The sequence below is a fragment of the Neltuma alba genome, unplaced genomic scaffold (genome assembly GCF_004799145.2).
Source record: "Neltuma alba isolate B1F8T4 unplaced genomic scaffold, ASM479914v2 tig00011265_pilon, whole genome shotgun sequence".
Taxonomy (NCBI): domain Eukaryota; kingdom Viridiplantae; phylum Streptophyta; class Magnoliopsida; order Fabales; family Fabaceae; genus Neltuma; species Neltuma alba.
The window spans coordinates 5,715-28,682 of NW_021635976.1; the positions used below are offsets into that span (position 1 = coordinate 5,715).

Genomic DNA, 22,968 nt, shown 5'->3' on the forward strand with positions numbered 1-22,968 from the left:
GATTTTGGTTATTAAAATTTAAAATCAATGGTTTTGATCTTTTCTTTGCAACCTTGTTCCAGGTATCAAAAGCACTACTATTTCATGAATTAAAAAAAATATTGAGGTGGATCAAAATGACATTAAATTTTAGGGATCAAAATTCAAGAACTAAAAATGATGCTACCCTAACTTTAATCTTCTTGAGTATTCTGTATCATATGATTTGATTTGTGTTTGAATTTCTGTGGATATATAAGATGTATGTCTTTGGGGGGGGGGAATTATCTCACATTTGAAATAGTAACTCTCTATCTCTAAATTTGGAATCATATCTAATTTTGGTGAGCTCTCGAAATCCAACTTACTTAAACTTTTTATTCACAAAAAAAATGATGTCCAAAAAAAAATTCATCTTTATTTCTGGCCTCTATTAAACAAAAGTTACAAAGCAAGGAACAAAAGAAAATCATTCCTACGATGCGACTAAAAGCGAACCCATTTACAGACTGCCGTCACCATTCAAGAACAATGTGACTTTGCAATTTTTATATAATGTTGGCATTGATGTTAAAATGTAACTTATTCATATCATTAATATATAATATAAACTATAATATTTGATTATTGTCATGCCCAAATAAATTATAAACTACGTGATATCATTTATAAGTTGTGAATGTTACGCATAATTCTATACAAATTATGGGTCGTTTGAAAACTATATTACCTCAGAATCTAAACAAGAAAGTTAGAAAGGATATTCTAAGAAAATAAATACACATTTACTATAAATAATTAATTTAATTAATTTTTAATATTTTTAATTGTTTATCAAACTTTTATTTTAAGGAATGGAGAGAGCATGTCCTTTGATATTTAAATTTTTTGGATTTGTGTGTATGTGTGTTTTTTCCCCGATACTCTGCGTGCGTGTTTCAAAACACATTCTTGGATCGAACCCTCACTCCAAAACAGTTTGGGCAAACTACAAAATGATTGTTCTGCTTTGGGCGAAACCATTCAAAACCCAAACATATTATAAGATGGCCCACTTCAACTCGTCCTCTTGGAATATAAAGCCATTACCAACAGGATTAGGTTTAGCATAATGGATTAATTCCTTATAACGTAACAAATCAAAGTTTGAATCCTCATACGAGAGGTGCCCCCAACATTTAGTATTTAAGAGTGTTTTGAATAGGATTACCTCTAATAGAAGGATATTTATGCTTTAGGGAAAAAAAAAAAAGAGAATATAAAGCCATGTGCTTTCATTTTTATTTTACTTTCTATTTTTTAAAAAAAAAATCACCCAATACAACATTATAGTCCTGTACTCCTTATTAGCAATTTTTCCTTACATATACAGACACATATATCCACATGGCTGATAGCCTTTATAATTTTAAGCACCAAATATATATAACATTAAAATGAAAATTATTGTGTGTTCGTGAAATTGAATTAAATAAGAAATACGAGTTGAAAGAACTAATAAGTTTATTTTGATTTCTGCTATGTCTGGTCATTAATATTTAAGTAGTGTGAAAATTCTTTATATATTTTCTTTTAAGTTTATAAGGGAAAAAAATTTGATTGTCACAATATCTCAATTGCTAAATACATATATCCTCTTACCAAAAGTAATTACTACCAGTCACTAAATGTGGCCCCCTTCTAAGTTATGAGAGACTAGTTATTTCTACTAAATCCTAGTTCTGTTAGTAATTTTATTTCGGTTTTACAATAAGCAGAACCTCAATGAGTGAATGATTAGAAAATGTAATTTTTTTTTTACTTTTTAAAAATTGGGCTAGATTTAAAGATTGTTGGGCATGGTACCTCAGACTTAAATCTGAATTCTCATGTTTAAATAATCATAATCTCTTGTATTAATATCAATGCTTGGTGATGAGAAAGAATAATTCTTGTGATTAATTAGACGCACCATTATAAAGAAATTCCCTTACATGTTACTCCTCCAGTCCTAAATATAAGACCCTTATATAAAGGTCTTATATTTAGGATTGAAAGAGTACTTTCAAATGTTGTATGGATTCGGCTTTGATTCCATCAATGTTGTTAACATTTTTAGGTGATGGAAAGCGGTGGGGAAATTGACAATATGATCCATTTTTTGTTTTCATATTAACGTCAAATATATTATATATTTATTGGTGATGGTATTTTTTTCTCCCTTTTTCCATCCTTTTATTCGCATGGATGTGGCATACGAATGAAAATGTCAGACAAGGAGAGTTAAAAACATATGAGCCAACTATATCTCAAGAAATTCGTTCAGGTCTTATAATTCAAATGATACTACTACTTTTTTTTAAAAAAAAAAATCTTAAATATGAGATTACGAATTTGAATTCTATAAAGATTACTAATAAAAGTTATGAAGAAAAACATCTCAAGAAATTTGCCCAAAAAAAAAAGTAAAGGGTAACAATTCTAAAGAAGTACTAACTTGTCAGGACTTTCTGCCAAACAAAACACCACAGTGGTATTTTTTTTTAATTATTACTTGTAATAGTTTTCACGTACTAAAAAATCATTAAATATATAAATTTTATTTTTATCTCTGTTAAAGTAGCTGGTATATTTTCCTTCTCTCTTCGACTTTATATTTGTCTCCCTTAATTAACGGTGATAGAATTACAAATGAAGCATTAAAAAAATACAAATGACAAATAAAAAGAATTAAAATTTTCTCAACAATTAAAAAGAACTAGAGGGGCATATATGAAATATGTATTTAAGGATGCAAATAAATATATACTCCAATATAACAATTTTCACATGTTTTTTTATTATTAATGCTTGTAAGTGCTTTTATATTTTGTGCTAATTCAAATCCAAATATCTTTCCTATCTACGTGATGAATTAATATTCAAATTTTTATTAATAAATATGTATATATTTATTATTTGACGGTACCTCAGACAGAATTATTTTTACAAAAAAATATTCCTACCCAACGCAAAAGAAATTCAAATTCAAACAGCATGGTATGTGAATGTAACATAAACATAAGCACATGTTGATATCTGTGCCACAAAAAAATAATTTAAATAGAATTTGCGAATTTCGTTGCAAAAAAAGACAGTGGCTAAATTTTATCGCCACTCACTGCACTTTTAGATCAATCATATCCTTACGCTCTATTTTATAATACTATTATTTTTATCCTAATTATAAAACCTTATTAATATTAGAATCGGAAGTAATACTTACTCAAATTTCATATTTATTATGATGTGAAATTCTCTAATTATATATGACCATTTGTTATATTTTTTAAATGTTAATATTTAATAATATTTAATTATAATTATAATTATAAATCTACGTAAAACAAAAAAGACACATGATTATAATAAAGGTAAGGAAGTTCACCAAAAAAAAATTTCTTATATAAATAATATTTATAACCACTTTAATAAAATCCTATAAAGATGAGTGAAAGAGACATGTGAGAAAAGTTTGGTATCGGTTAACCTTTAAACAGCTCTAAAGAAGCTTCAAATCATCGAAAATGAGAATGAGGCGTGCATTAGGGAGAAGGTGACCGTGGGATCAGGGCTTTATTGATGCTATTTATGAGGCAAGCCATGCTGCTAACATTTGTACGTAAGTGCCCCACCTCCTAACTCCCTCCCTTTTCATTTTGATAATGACACTTTTGGAAGGACATTTCATAAACTCGAGAACCTCAAATTTTGCACATACGCCCTTATACATTGATTATTGATTGAGGTCCTTATTACTAAGAAAATGTTTAATGAAGAATTTTTCCTAAATTATTTTACATTAAATCTTATGAGGATAAATTTAAATATTATTGAATCTAAATATTGGCTTTCTTAACACATACTACCTCCTGTCCTAATTATAAGAGCCAATTGACTAATTTGAAGAGATTAAGGAAGTAAGTTGAGTTAGTTATTTGTCCTAAATAAGTGTTGTCTTTCCTAAAATATCCTTGCTAATCAAGTATATTGACTAAAACTATCATTATTAGAAGGGCTACTTTGAAAAAAAAAGTATAAATATGAGAGATAAAGTGGATTGGGATCTTATATTTAGGATCAAAATAAAAGTCAAGCAGGGTCTTATATTAAGAACCGGTAGTATGAGTTTTTTTTTATTAACGTACAATATTTAAACTTAACATCTTGTATATATGAAAAATTCTACATGGCATTTCTACAATTCAGTCTGTTCCCTGTGTTCCTTATTTTCATGAGCTCCGTAGTTCCACTTCTCCCCCAATTTTCATCTCTGTTCTGAGTTCTTGGTGGGCTTTTGTGTCTTTCACCATGTAATGTGAAACCCACTGAGTTTATCATTTGTATAACCAGGTTAAAAGTTGAAAGATTGAATCCTAACTGAGACGGATAAAAAATTAATTATGTTAAGTATTTGTATTATTATAAATGACATGATCACTTTTTTTTTTTAAGAAAAAGATTTGAGATTATATGTTGAAACACAATATACAGCAGTTATCAGAAAAATAAATTTTTATGGAGCGTGAATTTTTTTATGCTGGACGAGGAAAGAAGTTTAATGATATGTTGGGACCATTTGATACAGTTTTCAAATGATGAAGATCTATTCATACGCTATATATTTGTTGTACAAGCATGTCGGGTTTTAAATTTGTGGCCGAAAGATCAAACCCTGATTCCCCAGTAAAGGGGCAATACTCCCTCCGTTCTTTATTATAAGAGACATTTGATGCTTATGGCATGTTCCTATATATAAGAGATACTTATAAGTTGTCTCTACTTTTTTATGTTGATTTACTATTTTACTCATATTTATTATCTCCAACTCACACTCTCTCTCCCTCCCACTTCTCTTTCTTTTAATAATTTAATTGTTCTCTCTCATGCTCTCTCTCCTTACTAATGAGGGTATTTTTAGAAAAAAAATTATACTTTTTACACATTAATTGTTCTTAACTAATTTTAACTTTTTTTTTATCAACGTACTTCGGTTATTTGTCTCTTATAATAAGAAACAGAGGGAGTAACAATTAATTCTGCCCTGGGCAGTGGGCACCACGTAATTGTAGTCTCATGTCTCTGTTTTTTTTTTTTTTTTGGGGTTGTGTTCAAATTATTTATAAATCTGATGAGCGTATGTGTGGGCGAAAGAATCTTCGATTAAATTAAGATAGATTCGTGAAATTAATTTCATCTGTTTTGTTGCAGTTATTTTATCTGAAATAACGTTAAAAATTAAAGATGAAGGCTATTTTTTCCGAAAATAAGGAGAGAGAAGAAAGCCAGTGGATATTATTTTCTTTTATTTGGGCTCCTCTACCTGGGGTTACCTTCCAAAACGTCTTTTGCCTCCAACTAACTTCTGAGGTTATAAAACTTTGGTTTTAGGCAAACTAAAACATGAACCAACAAATTCAAGCACGTAAACTCTCCAAACAAATGCAAATTCAAAGTAGTTCAGGCTCCGTTTTGTTACAAGCACAAGTTTTAGATGAATCATAAATCACACCCTAAAAGTTAGTTGTTAAATCAGTGCTTGTTTATAATCACAATTAGACGCTTCACAGACACTTATTTATGTAATTTGAAATAAAATTCTCCCCATATATTTATCTCATACTACTTCCGGTCCTTAATATAAGATCTAAATCTATTTTGTCTCTTATATTTACTCAATTTTTTTTCAAGATAGTCTTTCTAATAATCATACTTTTAGCCAACACACTTGATTAGTAATGATATTTTAAGAAAAACAACACCTATTCATTACAAATAACTAACTTAACTAAGTTCATTAATCTCTCCAAATTAGTTAATTGGATCTTATAATTAGTACCGGAGGTAGCACTTCGTAAATCATGACTAGAAAACTAATTTTAAAGAATTCTATTGTGATTCCAACCTAGCACAAAGTCTGACAGCTTAAAAGAGACAGGTATACAAAGTAAATATGTGAAGGAGTTTGTCTCGATTTGTTTATGTTACCCCAAACACCCCCGAATTCGGATGAAAGCTGATAATCCCAAGGTTCAGAGTTTGAGTGATTCTATGGAAAATTAGACATGTAGTGTTTTCACCTCTTGAAATTCGTAAATCACAAATTATAATAAAACCTATACATAGACAAAAATAAGACTAATGAGAAGGAAAAAGCAAAAAAAAAAAAAAACTTATTCACTGATGAAGAAGAAGAAGATACTGATACGTATATCACTGAAAAGGAAATACAACAAAGTGATGCCCCATAAAGTGGCACCTCCTCTATTCATAAACCGGAGGGCCATTGGGATAATCGAATTTAGAGCGTAGGGTTATGACTTACGAGCCTATTTTAATCGGAAGTAAACTGAGTTAGTTCCACTAAAATCTTGTTTTGATTACCCATTAATAAAATTAAACTTTTTTTCCCTATAATCATGACAGAAATTAATTGAATTTGAATTTCGAATGAGAGGAATATAATGATGGAAACAAGAGTGGCCGTGGAGGGGGAAGGTCACGTATGTTGTCGGCGAATCTAGTCCCGGCCTAGGGGAGTGGTCGATAATGTTTGGCACCGATTTAGGTCGCAATCACCTGCTTCGCTTACGCAGCGTGACGACTTGAATGTCGCCACGTGGTGACAGGACCAGCTTCTGGATCACGCATCGCATTTAATTGGCTCACAACAGCCAACAACCTACACCTTCATGTACGCCCGCCCTATTTACTTTCTCTTCTCCCGAAGTCTTGTTCGTGGCCAACAGTAATACTAGTACCACTACTGTCTGTAAATTGTATATAGCGTATAATCTTCTGGTAAAAATTAACGCTGCCTCCTGTTTTTAACAGGTTGAGATATATCTAGTATTTTAAAATTTTTTTATGTATATTTAGTATTTTAAAATATTTTTTGATATATCTAGTATCTTAAAATATTTTTTATATACGTTTAGTATCATAAAATATTTTTTTAGTACATCTAGCATCTCAAAATATTTTTTTAGGTGCATCTAGTATCTATAAATATTTTTTGGTACATCTAGCATTAAGGCAAATAAAATACTTGAGGGTGCTGGATGTCTTTAAAAAATACTTCGAAGTGTTGGATGTACCACAAAATACTTTAGGATGCTGGCTGTACCTAAGAAAATACTTCGGGATGTTGGATGCATCTTAACCCTTTTTAATATAAAAATTTATTTAATTTTTATTTTAATCTTAAGTACAAAATTTTAATAATTTAACAACTTTTTAACTTTAATCTTATTTAATATATATTATACTTCATATAAATAAAATCACTATAATAATAAATAAAGAATACAATTATGGTTGAAAGGGAGTTGGTTAGTTTTATAAATACATGTTGATTTTGTTCGGGAAGGATTTTGTTTACATACAAAAAATAAAAAGAGAAGATATATTAATTATGAGTAAAATGTCTAAACATGTATTTATTGCTCATACAAATCCAATATGAATCTACTAAAAGAAAAGGTAATACAAATTAATTCAAAGCTTTTGGATCTTATAAGTACTTCTGCTTTAATTTCCTACCTATTACTATTGCCTTTTACGCACTGCAACTAATATTTTAAAACTCGGAGCTAGAAATTTGAAATAAAGCAAAATAAATAACTCAAATAAACTATTAACATAAACTATAAAAATATAAGGAGTGTTTGGAAACACCCAGAAATACTTTTAAAAAAATATTTTTTTGTAAATCGAGATAAATTTTTTTCATATATTTACTTCGTATATTGTAAAATTATTTCTGAAATTATAATTTGATTGTAACCCAAACATCCGCTATAATCCAATTCAGGCATTTTTATTTTTAAATTGATGATAGATCGACTTTTGTACAAGTATATGTTTGGTTAGAAAAAAGTGAAAAATACATTAACCAATCAGACAAAAAAAGTGGTCTGCTTTAACATCACGTAACATATTCTAACTGTCTTAAAAACCAATATTTGAAACATTTAAATATTTATTTATAAAAACTAACCAGCTACCTTTAATGTTTTTTGCCAGAACCAACTAACTAATTGATTCAAGTAAGTTACCCCAAATTAATGCATATCCCCCACCCACTTTTTGGCCAGAAGTAAGTATTTTTTCTCTAATCGTAAACTCACAATCCATTCAAGTTTTCCGTTGCTTTTCTTTTTCTTTTTTAATTAAAAAAAACGAAATTCAAGGTCCCGTTGCCCAGAAGTTCTCTATATAAACCCACCCACCCCTCCACCATTCGGCACCAGAGCAAGCGAATCGCAAACCGCTCACACCAAAGCATTTTCAAGTTAAAAGTTTCTGCTTTCGAGTTTGAGTAATCAAAACAATGGCGGGTCTCATGAAGGTGGCATGCATGGTGGTGCTGTGTGTAGCCGTGATGGCCGCACCCATTGCCGAAGCCGTTACTTGCGGCCAGGTCACCACCAGCCTCGCACCATGCCTCACTTACCTCCAGAGGGGTGGCGCTCCGGCACCCGCCTGCTGCAATGGCGTCAGGAGTATCCTCGGCGCCGCTCAGACCACCGCCGACAAACAGACCGTCTGCAACTGCCTCAAGAGCGCGGCCGGCCAGATCCCCAATTTCAAAGACCAGAACGCTCAGTCTCTTCCGGCTCAATGCAAGGTCAACATCCCCTACAAGATCAGCACCTCCACCAACTGTGCCAGGTATCTCTCTCTCTCCATATATATATATGTGTGTATGTATATTCTGAAATGAAACGAATACATTTAATTTCTGGGAAGTGAGAGATTTGTTTTGCTGGAGCTGACATGGGTTTATTCTGGTGAATAATGCAGCATCAAGTTCTGAAGATGATGATAGCGTTCATAAATAAAGGAGGACCACCTTGATAGCTGCAGAGATCCATCCATGAGATGAGAGTCTATAGTTTTAAGTGTCCCCATGGTTTTATGTCTCCATGCTAATTAGTTTTTAATTAAGTGTACTTTGTGTCTGGTGATTAATTATGTGCGTCAGTTTCGGCTGTTTCATGTATTAATCACTGATTAATTCCATCGCACTTTGTTGTTTGTTTTTTTTCTTGTCTTTTCGTTTCTTAATGAACCTAATGATCGTGATGGGAGGGTGCCTACGTAATGAATATTTTCTTACATGGCAAATATATGGGCCAGAGAAGATTACTATTTCATGGGATTAAAGTAAAATGATTGTGACCTAATTTGTTAATTTGCTTTAGAACTTGACGTTGATATATAACGTATGTTGTCTAAAATAGAAAAACGATTTGACGTTGATTAACTGAGTCCTTAATTAATGCATGTAAATACTTATTTAATATAAATGAAGGATATAATTCTTTTAAAAAAAATTTCATTTGCTATATATATATATATATATATATATGTATGTATGCATGCATGCATGCTTCTTTTTTCGGCCGTTTCACTAGGGTTTACATTTAAAATCGGAGAAGAATGTTTATAAAATCTACTTTTAATTAAATTTTTTTATTTTATGATTGTAAAGAAACCACTGCTATGGAATTATACCTAAAACAGTTTGTACAAAATATTTTAGAATTATTATAAAATAGTACTTTTTCTGTTTTTTTATTGTAAGATCTAATTTTTTTAATAGGTTTGTTTTTTTATAAGATTTGTTTTTAAATTTGTCTGAACATTTAATACTTTTTCGGATCAAAATATAAACTAAACTTTTTTAAAAGGTTTTTTTTATAAGATAACATTTATTTTTGTCCAAACATTTAATAAGGTTTTTTTAAAAATTTTATTCCCATATATTTTCTTTCCTTTTTTTTTCATTTTTTATATCTTTTACGTATTCTCTTTATTAACGAGGGTATATTAGAAAAAATAAATATATACATTACACATTTATTGTTAAATTGATTTTAATTAGTTTCTTGATAGACGTAATAAATAAAATTTAGCTAATATTTTGAACCAGAGGGAATATATTATTACCTATTTTACCCATAATTTAATAGATTTAATACATTCTCTTTCTTCATTTACCTCATTATTATTTTTTCACATCTATCTATTTGTAATAAAATATATTTTAAAAAAATTATATTTACTATATATTAATTATTTTTAATTCATTTTAATTTTTTTCTTAAATCGTTTGATTTAGTTAAAAAGATTTTATAATAAATATAAACAGACAAAAGGTTGTCCTTCTTGATTTCTTCATCCGTTGTACAAAACGACGTAGTTTGGTTCGGGTGAAGTGAAAGGCGGGAAAGAGTTAAACAGATGGGGGATGCGACAGAATTAGCCTGAGCAGTGTACGGGGAACCTGGCCAATGAAAAGACAATTAACTGAGCACATTGAATTGCTTGTCCATCCATTCGAGAAAAGAAGAAATAACATTCGATGGGGACTGTTCGTTCTTTTTTTTTAAAAAAAAACTTCGAAAATTGTTCTTTCTTCAGGCCGAAAAAATACAATACATGTTTTAATAAGTTCCATTTATCAATTATTAACCAACTAGAATGTAATTATTAACAACTATTATGACATATACATGTACAACATATTATATATTTTCTTAGTATATTATAAAAATTTAATGCACGAGTTGTTAATACCTATCTCACTTCATTACACCTTATCAACTATTGAAGGATTCAATATAACATGGTTGTTTTTTCTTTTCAAAAAATAAAACTATGATTAAAGAGGTGTTTGGATATAAATAAAATCATGGTTTTAAAAATGGTACTCCTCCGGTCCTAATTATAAGACCCAATTGACTTATTTGAAGAGATTAAGGAAATAAGTTAAGTTAGTTATTTATAATAAATAAGTGTTGTTATTCCTAAAATATCTTTGCTAATTAAGTATATTGGCTAAAACTATCATTATTAGAAGGATTATCTTGGAAAAAAATGCATAAATATAAGAGAGAAAATGGATTGGGTCTTATAATTAGGACCAAATAAAAAGTCAAATTGGGTCTTATAATAAGAACCGGAGGAGTATTACGATACACGAAATAAATATGTAAAAGAGTTTGTCTTAATTTATAAAAAAAGTTTCTGAAAAATACTTTTGGAGTTACCCAAATACTCTAAATAAAGCACCATACCCCATCATAATCGGTACAAACTTAATTTGAGTTTGAAGGAAAATAATAATAACAAATAATCTGAAACAAATATATAAAAAAAATTATTTCGGTTTATGTAAAAATATTTTTTTAAAATGTTTTTAGTTGATACCAAATCAATTCAAAAGTTGAGGTGATGGGGAAAGAAATCCCCCCCACCCCCCGGGGAGATTAAGAACGAACTTAATATGAACGGGACAGCCCTTCAGGCAGCTTCAACGTCAGCCTTAACTAATAACTACTCCATCCATTCTTTATTATAAGAGACAAATAACCGAAGTACGTTGATAAAAAAAACAGTTAAAATTAGTTAAGAACAATTAATGTGTAAAAAGTATAATTTTTTTTTTCTAAAAATGCCCTCATTAATAAGGAGAGAGAGTATGAGAGAGAACAATTAAATTATTAAAAGAAAGAGAAGTAGGAGGGAGGGAAAGTGTGAGTTGGAGATAATAAATTTGGGTAAAATAGTAAATCAATACAAAAAAGTAGAGACAACTTATAAGTGTCTCTTATATATAGGAACATGTTATAAGCATCAAATGTCTCTTATAATAAGAAACGGAGGGAGTATTTAGCAATCAAGTTGTTTTGGGGGGGAAAAACTAGTTCATAGATGAAGAAGTTGCGTAAAGTACTCTATTAACACTGGGAGAGGGCGTAATAAACTGGGGGGCATTGGAACCTTTGGAGACTCGTAAACAGTACTACTCCGTTCCTAATTATAAAAACTTTTTGGTCAAATTGTGTTTTTTAAAAAAATAATTAAATTAGTTAAAAGTAATTAATATGTAATAAATATAATTTTTTTTTCAAATATACCCTTAACAAATATAAGAGAGTAATAATGAAATAAATAGAGAGAGAATGTATAAATAGAGAATTACATGAGAATTTATTAAAGGTAAAATAGATAATAATGTATTAAATATTTAGATAAACTCAAAAGAGACCGTGTAAAAAGAGACAAATTTATTAAAAAAAAATCTTATAATTAGATACGGAGGCGTTACCGAGTAAATTTCTTCAAACTGAATAATTGATGTGGTTATTAATTGAATTGAAATCAATTACAGCAGGTGCAGGTCAAAGATGGTCGGCCAATCCAAGTCAGGGAGGGGTGGATCATGTTGGGCACCGATTTTGGTCGCAATCCCCTGCTTTGGGTACTTTCATATCACGACTCGAATGCCGCCACGTGGTGACAGGACGAGACTGTGTGCCAGTCACCGCATTTAATTGGCTACAACAACCAACAACTTTCACCCATGTGCTGCGCTCTGCCCTCCCCGTCCTTTCGCTTCTTCTCTTCCCCGCTCCTCCTCTCCTGGTAAGTAGTGTCTTTTCCTTCTATTTCTTTCATAAAACAAAATCCCTTTTCTTTTTAATTTTATCACTTGAGTCAAAAATCAAATAATGTAACAAATCCACATTCATAGTTTCTTACGCCAAATAATATAATTCAAATTATGCTATAGAACCACTTTTAGTGCTCACTTTAATGATTTCAATGTTTATTAGATTTGAATGAATCATTCATATTTTATTTAGATGATTCAAAATTAATTTTTTTTATTTACTTATTTAAAATAATTATTTTAATATGTATAGAATCTAAAATAGAAATAATGTTTTATCTATCATTTTTTTTAAAAATAATTTTTTATTTAAAAATAAATAATTAAAAATTTTAAATTTAAACTGTTGAAATGAGACATAGGAGAGGATGCAGATTATTAAAACTGATTGCTTGTGTTATCACTTACTCAGCATTTTTTCCGGCCAGATTTTTTCATTAAAAATTAAAAATTAAAAGAAAGAAAGAAAGAAATTCTAGGCCCATGTCCCACAGAAGTTGTCTATATAAACCCTCCCACTCCGGCAGTATTGGGCACAGGGCAAGCAAATTGCAAATCACTCATATTACAGCATTTTGAAGTTATTACAAGTTTCTGCTTTCGAGTTTCAGTAGCGAAAACAATGGCGGGTCTCATGAAGGTGGCATGCATGATGGTGCTGTGTGTGGCCGTGGTGGCCGCACCCATTGCCGAAGCCGTCACTTGCGGCCAGGTCACCAGCAGCCTCGCACCATGCCTCACTTACCTCCAGAGGGGTGGCGCTCCCGCACCCGGCTGCTGCAATGGCGTCAGGACCCTCCTCGGCGCCGCTCAGACCACCGCCGACAAACAGACCGTCTGCAACTGCCTCAAGAACGCCGCCGGCCAGATCCCCGGACTCAACCCTCAGAATGCTCAGAACCTTCCTGCGCAATGCAAGGTCAACATCCCCTACAAGATCAGCACCTCCACCAACTGTGCCAGGTATATTTATATATATATGTCTATACATATGTGTGCGTTCTTCTTGTACATCATTATTATTTAGTGAAGCTGATGTTTTGATTATTTTGGTGAATGACGATGCAGCATCAGGTTCTGAAGATGATGAGAAGGCAACGGCGTTGAAGAATAAAGGAAGGATCACTTAGCTATATTTGTGGGAGTCTACTTTTAATTAAGTGTACTTTGTGTCAGTGGATTAATATGTGTGTCATTTTCGCTGGGTCATGTACTGATCACAAATCTTCAATTTCCATGGTAGTATTTTGATTATATATATAATCCTCTTTTTTTTTTTTCTTTTAAAATATTTGTTTACATAAAATACCTAAAAAGGTTTTCAAAAATATTTTAGGGTTATTATAAAATAATAAACATGAACAGGGAAAAGCTTGTCCTTCTTTGTTTCTGCGCTAATGGGCAAAACGACGTAGTTTCATTCAGGCGAAGTGAAAGGCGGGAAAGGGTAAAGCAGATGAGGGATGCGACAGAATTAGCCTGAGCCCTGAGCAGTGTACGGAGGCCCTGACCAATGAAAAAGACAATTGACTGATTGCATTAAATTGCTTGTCCATCGATTCGAGAAAAGAAGAAATAACATTGGAAAGGAAAATTGTTACATTTTTTTTTCTGCATAAAATAGAATACATGGTTTAACAAGTATGAAGCATCTTTAGCTAATATTTTTTCAAAGAGGTGTTGTGTGTTCCATGAATCTTGTTAGTTTCTCATTTGGGAAGATCTCAAAAATAACTATTAAATTTTAAAATTTCAAATCATAAATTATTATAAAAGTATATTGTTATTTGTTTTTTTAATATAGTCATGCTAATATAATAACCAATATAGATTTGAAATTTTAAAATTGAACAATCACTTTTTTAAGGTTTTATCTTCTCATTTAGCCATGTTCTTCTTATAACATCTTTTCATCTAAATTATGAATGTAAAAAAGTAAATTAATACATTCATTCTTTAATATGATAATTATTTTGTAGTTTAATTTAAAATATAAACTAAATCTTATGTTAAGAACTCAACAGAGCATATTGTTTTTTCTTTTCAAAAAATAAAACGATGATTAAATAAAGCACCATACCTAATCAGGTTGGTACAAACTTAAATTGAGTTGGAAGGAAAATAACAATAGCAAATCAACCTGCTTCTATTCCATTAGACACATGAATTTAGATGAAAATCAAATCATAATTTTATAATATATGAAATAAATATGTGAGGAAAGTTTTGTTGATGTAAAATCATTTTTCTAAATAGTTTTACTTGGTACCGAACATTTTTTTCGGTAAATACTATCTGTGATCCTTAATATGAGAGCTTGTTTGATTTTTATTTTGGTTCTAAATATAAAATCTCAATTCACTTTGTTCTTTATATTTATTTTTTAAAAGAAAAGATAATCCTTATAATTACGATAGTTTTACTCAATACATTCAATTAATAAGAATATTTTAGAAAAGATAACACATATTTATTATAAAAATACTAATTAAATTAAAATTTTTAATTTATTAAAATTAATTAATTAGTTTTTATATTAAAAATAGGAGCAAGAATAAAAGTTCATATGATAGGTAAAGAAGTTAATACGAAGGACACACCCCTTCAATATCTGCCTTAACTAACTACTCAAGAGAAGAAAAACTTGCTCATAGATGGAGAAGTTGAGTAAGGTAGTCTACCATGGTTGGGAGATGGCGTGATAAAGTGGTGGCGTTGGAATCATCGGAGACTCACAAACAGTATTTCATTACCGAGTACGAGTAAATTCCTTCAACTGAATAATTACTGTGGTAATATATATTGAACTGAAATCAATTAAAGGAGGTGAAGTTCAGCGACTACCGGCAAATTCAAGTTAGGGAGCGGTAGATAATGTTGGGCACCGATGCTGGTCGCAATCACCTGCTTCGCGTACTTCAATATCACGATTCGTATGCTGCCACGTGGTGACAGGACGAGACTGTGTATCAAAATTCGCACTTAATTGGCTTACAACCACCAACAACTTTTACCTATGCCCCGCGCGCCCGCCTCCTATCTATTCTTCTCTTTCCCCGCCCCCCCAGTACGGTCCCTCGCATCTCTTCCTCCTGTTTATGTTTTAAAAATTAAAAGAAGAAAAGAAATTCTAGGCCGAAGCCCCTGAGAAGTTCTCTATATAAACCCACCCACTCCTACACTATTGGGCACTGAGCAAGCAAATCTCAATTCACTCATATTACAGTATTTTAAAGTTTTATAAGTTTCTGCTTTCAAGTTTCAGTAGCGAAAACAATGGCGGGTCTCATAAAGGTGGCATGCATGGTGGTGCTGTGTGTGGCCCTGGTGGCCACACCCATTGCCGAAGCCATCACTTGCGGCCAGGTCACCACCAGCCTCGCACCATGCCTCTCTTACCTCCAGAGCGGTGGCGCTCCGGCACCCGCCTGCTGCAATGGAGTCAGGAGTCTCCTCAGCGCGGCTCAGACCACCGTCGACAAACAGACCGTCTGCAACTGCCTCAAGGGCGCCGCCGGCCAGCTCCCCGGACTCAACCCTCAGAATGCTCAGAACCTTCCTGCGCAATGCAAGGTCAACATCCCCTACAAGATCAGCACCTCCACCAACTGTGCCAAGTATCTCTCTCTCTCTCTGTATATGTAGCGCTTCTTGTTCATTATTATTATTATTATTATTTAGTGAAGCTGAAGTTTTGTTTATTTCGGTGAATGACGATGCAGCATCAGGTTCTGAAGATGATGAGAAGGCAATGGCGTTGAAGAATAAAGGAAGGACCACGTTGCTATATTATGGGAGTCTACTTTTGAAGTGTGTCCCCATGATTTTATGTCTCAATACATGTTAGTTTTAATTAAGTGTACTTTGTGTCAGTTGATTAGTATGTGTATCGGTATCGCTGTGTCATGTATTATTCACAAATCTTCAATTCCATGGTGCTACATTTGATTTTATATATAATATAATCCTCTTTCTTTTTTCATGTAATATAATCTTCAATTCTCTGAACTTTGGGAGTTCCGAGTTGAAACTGAGATCTGAATGTGCACGTTTAGTTTGCAATAGAAAGTAAATGAGAGTGACAAAAATAAGGAAAAAGAAAAATAAAATACAAAAGATTTGAAATACATGATTTTCTGTTTCCTATCTTAGATTTTCACTCTGCCAAACAGGCCATTTAAAAAAGACAATATTACCTCTGCTTCTAATTATAAAAATTTAACTTTTAATTTGATTTTAAATATAATATCTCAATCTATTTTATCTTTTATATTTATTTATTTTTTTAAAGTAGTCTTTATGACAGTTATATAAATTAAATATTTTATCAAATAATAATTCTAGTTAATATAAATTATTAGTAAATATATTTTAAAAAAAAGAACACATATTTATGACAAATAGGTGTTTACTTTCAAAGTAGTCAACACCTTCGTTCTTTACTATAAAAATTTATCTGATTTTCAATTTGCTCTTAAATATAAGATCCCAACCACTTTATCTTTCATATTTATATTTTTTTTCAAATTAGTCCTTCCAGTAGTTACACAATTAAATGATAACAGTAGTTACACAATTAAATAATAATTCTAGTTAATATATATAATTAATTAAGATATTTTAGAAAATACAATACCTATTTATAACAAATACCTAATTTAACTAATTTTTTTTAATCTTATCAAATTAATCAATTAAATCTTATATATACATATTTTCTTCTTGTCATTTAATTAAGTCTTATATTAAGTATATGGGATAGTAACATTTAAATAAAAAGCATGTTATGAACCGATTGGTGGAGAAAGGAGACGAGGGAGAACCTTATCTATCCTCCTCGATTAACGGGGGATGACGATAAGCGACGTACGGCTACGATTTATCCAAAGAAATACGAACGGACGTTGTTTTATTGGCCTGAAATGTACGGCGTCGATTTATTCACTATATCAAACAAAATGACGTGGGAGGTGTTCGGCCAACTCAAAAAATATGTTTTTGAAAAACATTTTTTCGTAAAATAAAACAAACTCTTTTATATATTTATTTTATATATCATAAAAATAATTTTAAAATTATAATTTAGTTTCTATTTAAATACTCGTAATTTTATTTACGTGCAGTGAAAGGCAGGGTGCCTCAGAATTAGCCTGAGCAGTAAAAAGGCAATAATGAACAGATTGCATTTATTAATTGCTTGTTATTTGTCAATCCATTCAGAAATAAATGAAAAAGTACTAATTTTCTCTTCAGAGCCTCTGGCTCCACCATCTTATATCGAGAACCTTAAAAATTTATTATAGTTAATTTCGCAGGTTATCTTGCTAATTTTGTGCTAATGGTTTTCTTTGTTTAAGGATTTTTCCATGTTTTATGATTTAGACCCCTAAAAAATTGTGCAGTGGCATTATTTAGGTTGTGATTAGTTTTAAATTTGACAGAACTATTATGTTTAGGAGGTATATTAGGAAAAAGTTGATAAACTGAAAATTGTTTGCGCAATAGATCTTTTATGTAAAACTGAGGTAGTGCTAAAAAAGACATAAATTTTATGATGTGATTTTTGTTATGTAAAAGTAGATTTATTAAAAATATATATATATATATAAATAATGTAAACTTTGATGTGTTGACTAAGAAATGTTAAGCACTCAAAAGGTTTTTAGGTCTAATATTATCCCAAAGATTTAAAATTATAACCAATTTTGACCCTTTACAATTAAAAATGTTAATAGTTAATATCAATATTTTAACTAATTTGTTAGTAGCAGGAGGCAAATTTGTTATATTTTCAAATTTTCATTATAATATTAAACCAAAAAAAAAAACCTTCTGGGTGTCTGATGCTCCCCAGCGACAATTTTCGGTACAAATTTGTATTCAGATCCAAAATTCTGAAACAGACAATTTTACCCCAGCAATCTCCGCTAAACAATTTTTTTTTTTTGCCTATCCAGTTTATCAGAATTTTGTTCTGACTACATCTGGATGGGTGAGTCTCCAAACGGGGATTTCTGCATATGTTAAGACTCGAACTCGAGACCTCGCTTAAGTGAAATCAAGCCGCTTATCACTTAGACCAGTCTCGTTGGTATCTCTGCTAAACAATTATGTGTTCTTTTAAGGGTAATATGGAATCCAGACTTACAAACTTGCATGTGCAAAAGCCGAAAGCCACTTCAACAGGAGGGGAGCAAAAGCCCATTTGGGTTGCCAAGCCGTTAGCGTTTTACCGTTTTAGGGTGGCAAAAGCTAACCAAACAAAAAGTTGGTTTTCCAAAAGTCTTTTTTTAGAAGTCCATTTGCTTTTATCTTGACATCACGTCACTTGCAAATGATACAATAAGTAAGTTATAACTAAAAAAATTGAATCTAACAGAAAAAACTAATCCCTTATAATATTGGTGAATCAAGATTTGAATCCTCGCTGAGAGAGGTGTCCACATTTAGTACCTGGCGATATTTTAAATAGGATTGTCTCTAACAAGAGGACACTTATATTTTAACAAAAAAAAAAGTTGGTTATATTTTGTTCAAGGCACGTGTGAGGGTTTCAAACGCCGTGGCAAACACGATCTTAATTTGAATTACATCAAACGTGGAAACGAAACACTCACTTATTTTTACAACTCTTTCACATTTCTTAGCAATTTTTTTCCCTAGATTTTTAAAGAAACTTTGTTTTTGTTCTTAATACCTTGACAAAACAATTGTGATAATTCACTGATTCTCAGTTTTGAGATTTTTTTCCCAATTACTAAAGTAGATTTCGCCAAAACATGCACTACTGCACAGATGTGGGGAAAAAAGATTAAATGCGAAGTTCTTGTAATTTTAATTTTATACTAGTATTAACACTGGTTTTTAACAAAAAAAGGCCTGTCATTTCATTAATCTCAGAGTACTGTATTTCTTATTTACTTAGAAATACCAATACTTTGTGTATGAACTTTATGTATCGGGTTTTGATCGTCAAGATCCATTTGAATTCTCACGGAAAAGGTGTTCACATTCAGTGTTTGACGGTGAATTTTTGATTTGTAAGTAACTAGTTCCTCATAAATAAATTTGCCTCTTATTTAAAAATAATAATATAATTTTAATAGTAAAAACTGATTTATAGCCTTGCTAGCCTTGAATCATTTTCCCGCTGCAAATATAATGGGCTCAGGTTTCTCTTTTTGTTCCATGATTGGCAACAGCTTAATGGATCTCCCACAAGACAATCGGCCCAAAAAGTAATTTCTTGGGCCTGAATGATGACGAGCCTAAAACTTACGACCCAACCCCCATTCTTTAATGTTCTCGAGTTTTTTTTCCCACTAGTGCCCTGCATAACACATTAATTTAAAGCCCCCACATGGGCTTTTTTCTTTCTTTTTTAAATACAAGATAACTTTGTCTAATTTTATAAGCATATATTTGTTGGCGTAGCAAGGACTAAATTGTTTAATTTCGGTATTGCTTATTTTGAAAAAAATAAAGATTATTGAAGTCTTTTGTGAAATAAAAAAGGAAATGAAAAAAGAATATGTTAAAAAAAATACTGTTTGGCATGAATATGGAGTATAAAAGAACAAAAATAATTCTTCAAAAGATAACTAGGTGTGATAGAAATAATAAATAATGAATAATTCAAATTAAAAGGAGGATGAAATGCCTTTGAGGAAGCCGTATAAGGCTAGAATTAGGACCAAAAGTGGTTAGCCCTTCCGTTGAATAAGTCTTTTCCGCTTGTGATTTGATGACCAACTCAAAAAGCCACCTACGAGCGCTTCATAGCCAATCTTTCTTGATAGTACTTACATCCTTTATTTTATTACTTTTGTTGGTTAATTTAATGATGGATTATATTTACCATTGGGCTAGATATTTTGAAAATGGTTGAGTGAATAAACTCCTAAGCACAATGTTGATGGAACCCAAAACTTACTTCAATTATGGGGATAAATGTGCAGTAAACATGACCTTAATTACCAATTGACCCCTTCTATGATTGACTCAATTCGATGTATTAGCAGAAATTTGGTAGGACTTTTGAAGATAGAGGAAAAAAGTGCATTGACGGAGCTTATCAATTTCCTTCATTTGGTTTTTACTTTTACATGTTATGATCTTTGATTCTTGTGTATGTAATACTCTACTATTCTTTTTTCTGTGGATGAATTTATCAGGGTAATTGATTAGAACGTCAACTTTTTCCATAATGAAAGTGATGGAATGTGCAATTTTTAAGTTTTCTTGGGCACAAGTTTCATACAAATGGTTAGGAAGAATGACTTACGCATTGTATGAGAAGAAATATTTGACACGGGGAAATATATGCTGCACCATTTGCCCTTGCAACCCAAACATTTGGCCACCAATAACCAAAATATGTAGCCTAAAAAAAAAATATTCATAAGCAAGCGATCTAATTTGGCCTTCTATACAAAATTTATGTATTACTACTTTATATTCTTCATATAAGATCCAGTTGATTAATTTGAGAAAATTAAAAAAATTATTAAATTATTTTACAGTATTTATATTTATCATTTTTATTCAAACTAATGTGCCTCACCTATAAATTAATATATAATCTAACGATACACATAAATATTTTAAAGAGATCATGTAAGATATGCTATAATTAAGTAATTCTTATAAGCTATTATTATTTTTTATAAGCATAATTAAGTAGTTTAATAATTTTTCTTAATTTTTTTAAATTAGTCAACTGGATCTTATATTACCTCCGATTCTTAATATAAGAGCTAGTTTGACATTTAATTTTTATCCTAAATATAAGATCCCAATCTATTTTGTCTTTTATATTTATTTATTTTTTCCTAAAATAATTCTTGTAGTAGTTGCATATGTTAAATGTTTTATCAAATAGTAATTCTAGCTAATATATATGATTAGTAATGATATTTTAGGTAGGACAATATCTATTTATTATAAATAACTAACTTAACAGATTTTTTTAATCTATTCAAATTAGTTAGTAGTTTTTATATAAAGAAACGAAAGCAATACTAAGGACAGGAGGTAGTATCATCAAAAAAGTTGCCACGGGGTTAAAAAGGGCGTAATTAAAGTTAATTATATGAAAATCATATGATTGAAACTGTTTCCTTATGATTAGTGTAATGGCATTTGTGATGAATCTTGAAATAATATGACAAAAAAAAAAGGAGAAAGTTAACACGAGTAAAAATATTTGACCGAGTGCTTGAAAATAAACATTAGTTGTACATTTCATGATTGAGGTTGTTGTCAGTAATTTATAAGCCTAAAATTGATCTCAGAACTTGCATATGTATGCGACATGGATCAAGTCATTAATATGCGAGTTAGGCTGTCAAATCAATATGACAGGTTAATTCGATACACATTATTTGTTTTTTTCTATAATTATAACTGGAAAATGATTCGCTTTAGTTTGAAACTTACAATTACTTTTTTTAAAAAATATTTTTATACAAATTAAGATAAATTTTTTCTCATATATATATGTTTATTTTGTATCTTATAAAATTATTTTAAAAAAATTAATGCACAGACCATAAAAAGATGATATGATGGGTTAAAAATCATGCACAATCATCAATAAAATGTTCCTCCTCTATTTTACATCATATTCTACTACGATACCAACGAAGTAAATGCCATATTAAAGACTAGAAGCAGTGTGTGTATCTTTTAATTCCTCTCTTTAATACTTTTTCAGTTTTAAATATAAGATCTTTATATACTAATATATAAAGATCTTATATTTAAGATTGGAGGAGTATCTCTTTTGATCATCTTCTCTCATAAAGTCAGGTAACTTTTGGTTTAAAAGAAAAAAAAGAGCACTTACGGTTACTTAAACTATGAAAAATGACTTCTATGTTAAATATCCAGAATCCAGTAAAATTATGGCTTACATGTAAAAATGGAGGGAGTGTAAAATCTCGTATTCTTTCTAAATCATGAATAGTATAACTCATTTTTCAAACACAACGTAATGTATTTTTTTTTCAATTTTCTATTTTATGTCTGTGTAATAGTAAGGTCTAGAGAAAACTGCTTCATATAATAGATATATTGTTATAAGATGCTAATTATGATTGCTTTGCCCCAAACAAATTAAACTCCAATGACATTCTTTAATTAATACAAGTTGCACCAAAAAGGAAAAAGATTCTTGTAGTAATTTACCCTACCGTTTTAAGACCAGATTTACCAACAATAATAAAAATAAAGAATGGAAGAAAGAAAAGCGGGTGGGGAGTGAATGTAATGATTTTTTTCCCATTTGCCGTACGATGAAATGTTTATAAATAAAGAAAGAAAATGTCTCAGTATAATAGAAACCATAATTCTATCTTATATCTATTAACTATTTTTTCATTTATAGTGACTTAATAATTAAGGATTCATTTTTTCCCCTTTTTCCCATCACAGTTGCTTTATTTTCTTCTTATTATTTAACTAAACAAACTTACTCATTATATATAGCGAGAAAAATGAAAAGGATG

The 22,968-nt window shown here is 30.7% G+C and overlaps 3 protein-coding genes across 3 annotated transcripts; all 3 read left to right on the forward strand.

Annotated features, from left to right (window-relative positions):
- Positions 1-8,249: 8,249 nt before the first annotated feature.
- LOC114763190 (non-specific lipid-transfer protein 1) lies at positions 8,250-9,176 on the forward strand. Its single transcript, XM_028952804.1, has 2 exons — positions 8,250-8,670; positions 8,803-9,176. Exons 1-2 carry the CDS (start codon positions 8,330-8,332, stop codon positions 8,813-8,815), a joined length of 354 nt encoding a protein of 117 aa, XP_028808637.1. The 5' UTR covers positions 8,250-8,329; the 3' UTR covers positions 8,816-9,176.
- Positions 9,177-13,036: 3,860 nt separating this feature from the next.
- Positions 13,037-13,710, forward strand: LOC114763194 (non-specific lipid-transfer protein 1-like). Its single transcript, XM_028952807.1, has 2 exons — positions 13,037-13,423; positions 13,529-13,710. The coding sequence occupies exons 1-2, from the start codon at positions 13,083-13,085 to the stop codon at positions 13,539-13,541; spliced, it is 354 nt and encodes a 117-aa protein (XP_028808640.1). The 5' UTR covers positions 13,037-13,082; the 3' UTR covers positions 13,542-13,710.
- Positions 13,711-15,692: 1,982 nt separating this feature from the next.
- On the forward strand, positions 15,693-16,397 carry LOC114763195 (non-specific lipid-transfer protein 1-like). The gene is made up of 2 exons (XM_028952808.1): positions 15,693-16,077; positions 16,183-16,397. The coding sequence occupies exons 1-2, from the start codon at positions 15,737-15,739 to the stop codon at positions 16,193-16,195; spliced, it is 354 nt and encodes a 117-aa protein (XP_028808641.1). The 5' UTR covers positions 15,693-15,736; the 3' UTR covers positions 16,196-16,397.
- The last annotated feature ends 6,571 nt before the right edge of the window (positions 16,398-22,968 follow it).

What these genes read in the sequence shown, in the direction of transcription:
- LOC114763194 (XM_028952807.1), top strand. Translation starts at nt 13,083, where the DNA reads ATGGCGGGTCTCATGAAGGTGGCATGCATGATGGTGCTGTGTGTGGCC.
- LOC114763190 (XM_028952804.1), top strand. Translation starts at nt 8,330, where the DNA reads ATGGCGGGTCTCATGAAGGTGGCATGCATGGTGGTGCTGTGTGTAGCC.
- LOC114763195 (XM_028952808.1), top strand. Translation starts at nt 15,737, where the DNA reads ATGGCGGGTCTCATAAAGGTGGCATGCATGGTGGTGCTGTGTGTGGCC.